The sequence below is a fragment of the Mytilus edulis genome, chromosome 1 (assembly GCF_963676685.1).
Source record: "Mytilus edulis chromosome 1, xbMytEdul2.2, whole genome shotgun sequence".
NCBI classification, from domain to species: Eukaryota; Metazoa; Mollusca; class Bivalvia; order Mytilida; family Mytilidae; genus Mytilus; species Mytilus edulis.
This window is the reverse complement of record NC_092344.1, coordinates 54,298,813-54,307,938: the sequence shown is the minus strand read 5'-3', so window position 1 is coordinate 54,307,938 and position 9,126 is coordinate 54,298,813. Positions and strand designations below refer to the sequence as shown.

The 9,126-nt window shown below is 32.3% G+C and overlaps 1 protein-coding gene across 1 annotated transcript; it reads left to right on the top strand.

The window, feature by feature from the left end:
* Window positions 1–1,786: 1,786 nt before the first annotated feature.
* Window positions 1,787–8,072, top strand: LOC139484964 (uncharacterized). The gene is made up of 3 exons (XM_071269033.1): window positions 1,787–2,277; window positions 5,033–5,257; window positions 5,723–8,072. Exons 1-3 carry the CDS (start codon window positions 2,052–2,054, stop codon window positions 5,956–5,958), a joined length of 687 nt encoding a protein of 228 aa, XP_071125134.1. The 5' UTR covers window positions 1,787–2,051; the 3' UTR covers window positions 5,959–8,072.
* Window positions 8,073–9,126: the final 1,054 nt, after the last annotated feature.

Below are 9,126 nucleotides of genomic sequence, written 5' to 3'. Positions count from 1 at the left end.
CATTTTAAACGGTCGTGAATAAAAATACTTATGTGTTTTCAATTCATAAAGCATGATTTTAAATCCTTGCAGCTCACAACAACCGTACAAATAATTTACAATAATTACACCAAAATTTAATTTACAACCCAAAATGTTGATTATTTTATACTGTTAGTATGGATTTAGAAGTCTTAGCTTATATTTTGCACGGTAATATATTCACATAGTGGAATGTTAGAATTTAAGAATAGATTCATTCGATAAATAAAAAGTCCATCCGTAAATATTTCACGTTCGCGTTTATTTTTATTATATATATTAAAAAGAATTTGAAAAAAATTACTAACAGGAACGTTAGTTTATTATAAAATTTTAATTCAATTTTTGTTTGTTTGTTTTAATAGTTTAATCTAAATGTTTGTACTATGGTACGGTTTTGAAAATTGTATTAATTGTGTTGACCAACTATTCTACACGTCTTGATTCATTCACATCATAGATCACATTTCAAAAGCACGCTATATATATCGGTTTGCGTTCTCAAAAATTCCGGATAAAATGTCAGTTAATCCGGAGTCAAAACATTCAATGTAGGCCGTTGGACATTCGAATTCAGATATGTGATTACGCAAATGCGTATTCTTTTCCTGAGTATCAGTGAGATGCCGCCTATTTACTATTTCGTGCGCTAAAATACTGCTTGCATGCAATACTATTACATTCACTCGTGGAAGCTTATTTTCGTTTTTGTTATCTAAATTCAGGACATGGCAGAAAGAGCTTTACATGTGACTTTCAAGCACGGTCATCATTACTAACGGTATTCTGACCTCGAGTTGTTTCTCTTTTGTTTCTTTTTTTAGTTACTGTCCTATTATAAACTTTGACCTTTTCAAAAAGCTGAGGATTGTCTTTCCAAGGAATAGATTCCTTAACTTTGTAATGTATTTAGCCTTTTAAATTTTTTCATTCGAACGTCGCTGATGCTTTTTTTGTAGACTTAACTCGTGTCTGGCGTTTTTTTTTATATCTACATACCTTTTTATATAAATTGTTTATTTTGAAAGTGTGTACAGGTATTCATAAACATCTGAATTAAGAAATTCTTTGGCAAAACTAAGTTTCTCAATGTTTGAATTGATTTAAGTAAAATCAGGAAATCCTTAAATTTTGAGATGTTTTATGAGACCAAAATAAGTCTTTTCATGAGAGGTCCCAATCAATTGCATGCCACAGGTTTAACCGCATACAACATCTACCATGAGTAAAGATAGCTTCAAATACAAGTTGAGAATAAAAAGGCATTCATTTAGGAAACAAAATAAAAAGATATGATAGATAAAATAAATGCATCCAGAATTCCAGATTATAAAGCAAACTGAGTGCATAAATTTATATTGCGATAGGTTTGTGTAATTTGCATAAGTCATCCTGTTAGTAGAAATTTAGATTTGCCAATGGGTTATCATCGGGAAAAATATGTAAAATAGTCGAGCTTTAAAATAACTGTTCAAATAGAAGCTGTAAATATATACTTTCAACTGGATTCTTCTATTCACAGTCAATTATTTCAATTCAAAAGCAAACACAAATTCAGCAATGATCTTTTGGTGACCCGTCAGTCAGCGATTCTAAGGTTCATGTCTTGCTTTTTTTTTTTTTAAAGAAAGCAACTTGTTTTTAAATAACTTGAATGTCAGTCCCTATATGTTAAAATTACTTCCGCCAAAATAGTAAGACCATCCCAATCGTAAGTAAATATTTACAGATGCAATTAATTTAATAAATTACCTGACTAACCCTTCTTCAGGTTGTGATGTCAGAAATTAGAAGCACGGAAATAAAACATGAAAGTAAAAGACGAGCAAAATAGTAATGTTACTGGGAGAGAGTCCATTAAATACTTGGTAAATGTGCATGTTTGTGTATCTGGCGTGGTAGTTGTAATGATTAGTGCTTTATTGTTTAATGAAAGTAGGTGGACTAACTTGTTTAAAACAGAGATCAAGAGTACGTTCATTCTCATAACAACTGAATTCAAAGTCGAAGTACCTTAAACACAAACAAAGATGAATACTCTTACTATCATTGCATTCACTGTCATCATTATTCCCGTATGCTCAACTAATATTTGTGATGGGTCAAAGAAAGTACACTGGAAAAGGGATCCATCAGACTGCGGTGTATTTTATTTGTGTTTTGGGACTTTACAGCATAAATATAAGTGTGAGAAAGATCAAGTGTATGAAGAAGAAACAAAGACATGTGTAGAAAAAGGCTCTGACCATGACAAATGTAAGTAACTAGGATCACTATCCGTTTAGCAAGATTTTTTCAATTTATGATATAGTTTCTCTAAATTTTGTGCTACTTTCACATTTCCTGAGCGGTGTGAGAAAATGACATTCCTCGTCACTAGTGAATTATATGTTCACAGCAAATGATTGGTTGAAATTTAATTGTAATGTTAAATTTTCTTTATTTCTTCTGAATTATTGTGACATTATGAAAAAAGGCGACCATGCCTGATGGCGTCATATATTATAACGAACAAAACTTTCTGCAAATGTTTGAAAAGGAAGGATAAAAATCATTACAGAAACAGATTTCACCACTATAACTCGTGTATTACGATATTTCTCCACTCTCAACATTTGAATCTTAATTGTTTTAAAAAGCTCGACAAGCCTCGCGCTTTAAATATCAAAATTATACTCTCTCCAGTGGAGAAATATCGTAATACACTTGTTGCAGTTTTGAATCTATATATCATATGACATACCTAAGAAACACATAACTACCGGTGTGATTTATCACTATAATTCACTAGATTTTCGTTTAAGCAAGTATCATTAACCGAAAATCAAAGAGTAAAACTGAAAATGTCTTTCATCTTTTCTTGCATGTTTCTTTGATAGCAGCTTTCTTGAGTTATTATCAAAAACTGAAAATAAAAGTTTTAAGTATTAATTTTCGTCGAATTCAAATGCTTTTTTTTTTAAATTGACGGGACGTATTATGGTATACAAATGTCCGGCGTCCGTCTGTCCGTCCGTCTGTCCGTCTGTCTGGCGTCCACATGTCGCACTGTAACTTGAGAACCGCTTATCCAAATTTCATGAAACTTAAGATAGTTGTTTCTTATGATGGTGAAGCGATCTGTATTTTTTTTTTGTGAAAATAGGATTTAAACTTTTTGAGTTACGGGACTTTATAACTAAAACAGGGGAGGGGGTGTAATTTTCACATGTCGCGCTGTATCTCCAAAACGATTTCTGATTATTGATTTAAACTTCACACACTTCTTAGTTATATTAATCTAAAGATCTGTATACTTTTTGGTGATGATTCCAAATGTTATTTTGGAGTTATTGACTTTTTTGTTAAAAAGAGGGGGGTTTTCACATGTTGCATCGTATTTTAAAAACCATTAATGACTATTGCTTAAAACTTTACACACTTATTAGTTATATTACTCTAAAGACTCTGTATATTTTGTTGTGACGATTCAAAATTTTATTTTACAGTTGTTGTGAGTTTTTTTGTAAAAACAACGGGTTTTTTTTCACATGTCACGCCGTATCTCAGAAATTATTTATGATTATTGCATAATTAGTTATCAAAGGTACCAGGATTATAATTTAGTACGCCATACGCGCGTTTCGTCTACATAAGACTCCTCAGTGACGCTCAAATCAAAAATATTTATAAACCCAAACAAGTACAAAGATGAAGAGCATTGGAGATCCAAAATTCCAAAAAGTTGTGCCAAATACGGCTAAGGTAATCTATGCCTGGGATAAGAAAATAGTTTTTCAAGAAGTTCAAAGTTTTGTATACAGGAAATTTATAAAAATGGCCACATTATTGATATTCATGTCAACACCGAAGTGTTGACTACTGGGCTGGTGATACCCTCGGGGACGAAAAGTCCACCAGCAACTTGGCATCGACCCAATGGTGTAAATAGTTATAAAAGGTACCAGGATTATAATTTAGTACGCCAGACGCGCGTTTCGTCTACATAAGACTCCTCAGTGACACTCAAATCAAAAATATTTATAAACCCAAACAAGTACAAAGATGAAGAGCATTGGGGATCCAAAATTCCAAAAAGTTGTGCCAAAAACGGCTAAGGTAATCTATGCCTGGGATAAAAAATTCCTTAGTTTTTCAAAAAGTTCAAAGTTTTGTATACAGGAAATTTATAAAAATTATTGATATTCATGTCAACACCGAAGTGTTGACTACTGGGCTGGTGATACCCTCGGGGATGAAACGTCCACCAGCAGTGGCATCGACCCAGTGGTGTAAATAGTTATCAAAGGTACCAGGATTATAATTTAGTACGCCAGACGCGCGTTTCGTCTACATAAGACTCCTCAGTGACTCTCAAATCAAAAATATTTATAAACCCAAACAAGTTCAAAGATGAAGAGCATTGGGGATCCAAAATTCCAAAACGTTGTGCCAAATACGGCTAAGGTAATCTATGCCTGGGATAAGAAAATCCTTAGTTTTTCAAAAAGTTCAAAGTTTTGTATACAGGAAATTTATAAAAATGACCACATTATTGATATTCATGTCAACACCGAAGTGTTGACTACTGGGCTGGTGATACCCTCCGGGACGAAACGTCCAGCAGCATAAAACTTCTCACACAAGACGAAGGGCGTATCATGCACTCATGACGCAGCTGTTTATTTTGTCATGAATTGGTTACCACTGTGTTACATCAGTTTAATCTCAATTTCAGTATGATATATTAGTTAACAAAGTTACGATACACAAGTTTTTAACTCGAATTTAATACTAGTAAATGCAAAACAAATGCAGATTCGATTAAGAAAAATTGAACAAGATTGAATATTGACTATGAAGAATAGGACTGTTCAAGAACCTATTAATACACAAAAAAGCCAAATAAGTGCATGCTCTGAACAACCGAGATCTTTCGATAATATATTATGCGCTTGGTATGTTTTTGTTTCTTTAAACTGTAGTAAAACTTTAAACTGAAAGCGTTTATTCTCTTTGTAATTTTATGTAGGTTCCAAGAAGTCAGATCTGCCAATCAATGCTTCACCAGTCGCCATCTGTGAAAAATCTAACTCTGTATTTTTAACTTATGAAGAAAGTTGTTCTAAATATATCGATTGCACAACGCAAAGTGTGGAAGAATGTCCGTACCCTTTATTGTTTGATGAAAACATCAGCCGATGTGTTCAACCTGAAAAAGCAAATTGTGGGTCAAGAATACTTTACAAAGATCCATGTAAGTGTTTGTATTTTTATTAGTTTGTACTTTTTATAAGATGACCCCCAGAAAGTGATTCTTTTGTAATGTCAAATCATTCGTCTATAACTATTGTATAAGCTGATGATAACGATGTCTACTAGTTCTTACAAAAGATAAGAGGTAATCTCGGCGGTGTCCTTGTTAAAGAAAAATACTTGATTAATTTATATTTAAATGTACGTTTGATTTCTATGTAATACTGCAACATGAATGTTACACAATTTAGAGGGTGCATTTGATAAAATATCTTAATGAGACGACAGATCATGCCTGCACCAGTAGATAAGCAATTATATTCCAAATCAATCAGTTTTTATGACTGTAGACAGTATACTATAACAACACACTAGACACAAAAAAAACCTGCGTATTTCAATTAAGAAAAGTTATATCAAAGAATTTTGTAAAGAGTTCACGCTATATTTTTTTACTATTTTGCAGGCGACTATGATGAAAATCAATGCAGATCTGCACAAGGATGTGTACCTTGTTATGTGAGATATCCGAGTTGTAAAGGATTACCAAATGGATTAAATCCGTGGACCGGCAGAGAAGGCTCACCATATTTTGCCGTTTGTAAGAATGAAAGAGTCGTATACAATGACATGTGCGATTTTGAAAATAAAAAGGAAATTTTCAACCCCGAAAAATTATTCTGTGAATCTATATATAAGTAAAATTACAGTTAAAATGAACAACTGATTTTTAAATGTTTTTTTTTCTTTCTTACTTGTATTTATAAACAAATTAGCCAATTGTAAAACAAATAAGAATCATGAAAGTAGGTTAAATTGAACTGAACACAAAAAATAAAGTTAAATACAAATGACTCGTATATGTACATGTATACAGTCGTATTAAGTACCAGGGGCTATGTCATCGAAGCTGTTCTATGACTAAATCATGTCTTAGGACATGACTTAGTCATCAGTCAGGTTTTCAAAAGTCTTCTTAGAAAAGATATTTCCTAAATTTAGTCCTTAAGTAGGATATATGCATAGGTGTCGTAGGATAGTGCTAAAAGTTGCAATGTCTCAGGTCGAAATAAAAACATCAAATTTGGCATTCAGTCAGTCTTTGGAGAATTGATCTTTGTGTAAATACTATATAATGTATTGTCCTTAATATTATTCGTTCCAACATTCGATAGCTTGCTGAATAAAACTATCCGGCTTATGCTTCGGCAAGCAATACATTTAATAACAAAAATTCTAACAATCCTGCCTATTTTCTATCTTAATCTTAAAATTTCGATGAAAAATTAGAAACATTTTTGCACTTGACTAAATTGTACAATAATAATTGAATTGTGGACAATATCTAAATTTTGCAATGTAACGTTACACGGCCTATTCTTTTTTTAAAAGCCATCAGACGTTAAAGCAATATCGAACCTCACAAAAGGTGCAGTTTTTGAATCTATATATCATATGACATACCTAAGAAACACATAACTACCGGTGTAATTCACTAGATTTTCGTTTAAGCAAATATCATTAACCGAAAATCAAAGAGTAAAACTGAAAATGTCTTTCATCTTTTCTTGTATGTTTCTTTGAATAGCAGCTTTTTTGAGTTATTATCAAAAACTGAAAATAAAAGTTTTAAGTATTAATTTTCGTCGAATTCAAATGCTTTTTAAAAAAAATTGACGGGACGTATTATGGTATACAAATGTCCGGCGTCCGTCTGTCCGTCCGTCTGTCTGTCTGTCCGTCTGTCCGGCGTCCACATGTCGCACCGTAGCTTGAGAACCGCTTATCCAAATTTCATGAAACTTAAGATAGATGTTTCTTATGATGGTGAAGCGATACCTCACAAAAGCTAAACCAATTGAATCGAGAAAAAAATATCGACATAGTGTATGCTTAAATAATAGACCTAAAACCATCAGTGCACTCAACAGTCAATAGCTAATTCTGGAGTACTGGCTCATGACTTCTGACAGGCACATAAATGAATATCGCAGGCTAAAGCACTTTTCTGAGGGATTTACCTATGTATCTAATCCGGGACAGAAGTGTAACATCAATTATAGATAAATTTAAGAACCAAAAATTTACGGTAAAATTCAATTGGAATGGACATGACTTATAAGATCCACACAGGAACAGCTCTAAAAACACGAAACACCGGACTATGAGTATTCGATGTTAATAAAGCTAGTTCAAACTTCACTAACAAATCTTGTTAAAACGAACTTTGATATCGATCAGTATTTAATTTAATTCTTAAATTCCAATTTTTACATCATGGAAAAACGTTGATGACGTGACAGTCACATGACAAAATAATATATGAGCTGATAGAAAAAAGACTTTTAGCTAATCGGAAGACGTGTTGCATCCCATGTGTAATTTAAGTGTTTAAACAACATAAAAAGTATGGAATTGGTCATGTTTTATCATTTTTTTGTTGTGCAATTATTTTAAAATCTAGCTATGTCTTCTTAAATCAAGATGTGATTTTTATCAAGATGTGCATGTTTCAAATTAACCCAAGTGTATTTCTAAAATCAAGCTTTATATATGTTTAACATCAATTTAGTGATTTTCCCTCTATTATTTTTGGCCAATAATCATTAGTTGTCTTTTTTTTTGCAATCTAAGCGTGTAATTTTTGTTTACTTCTTTATCTTTTTTAAGCGTTGTGAGTGAAACCTGTTATATTTATATGCACAACTGTTCACACAACTGATATTACTGTTACATACGTATTACGAAAAAAAATGTTGGACATCGTGTGCTGGTGTGCTCCTTAACGGAGAAAGTAATTAAATATTTATGCTGCATATTTTTGTACTTTTGTATACTCCCATTCCAAACTTATCCACGTATAAGCAACTAGAGTGTCGAATGCCCTAAACCAAATGTTATGAAACTTACACAAAATTCTTATCACCCAAAAACACAGATGGAGTTCGATATTGGTGGCGTCACTTTTACCGTTCTAGTAATATGCTCCTTTACAAATGGAAAAAAATAGATGAATTTTTCATTTCCGTTCTCTAACTTAAGCAAGCCTCACTCAAATTTTATGGAACTTATACACAATGCTTATTACCATCAAGTTTGTATTTTGGTGGCGTCAAATTCACTTTAACAGGCTAGAACTATGTCCCTTTACAAATGGAAAAATAGCTGAATTTTTCATTTCCGTTCTCTAACTTAATGATTCCTTAATCTAGCCTCAAACAAATATTATGGAACTTATACACAATGCTTATTACCGCAAAACACAGATCAAGTTTGGATTTTGTTGGCTTCTTACACGCGCAAGAATTATGCCCCTTTACAAATGGAAAAATAGCTAAATTTTTCGTTTCCGTTCACTATCTTATTTTTAAGTATGAAAAAGAAGATGTGGTGTGATTGCCAATGAGACAACTGTCCACAAGAGACCAACATGACACAGACATTAACAACTATAGGACACCGTACGGCCTTCAACAATGAGCAAAGCCTAAAGTTTGTCTCAACCAAATTTTATGAAACTTATACATAATACAATTAATCGCACAGGGAAATGTTCAGTGAAAAATGCACATTAAAGTATGTTTAGATAAGCACATCATATAACTAAGATTCGTCGTCTTTTTAACTGAAACCGATAGATAAATGTACTATATATCGAACTAGACATTTAAAAACAACCCGAATATCAAATTAGTTAACTTTAAGCTTATGAATTATATGGTTAATTAATGCTTTGGTCATTCTGAAGTTATCAAGCAATAAGTAACCATTGAGTGCATTTTGATACAAAATTGCAAATTTTTTTGATACAAAATTGCAAATTTTACACGCACATGTATCTGAAAGAAAGAAAAAATAACGAAGGAAGTT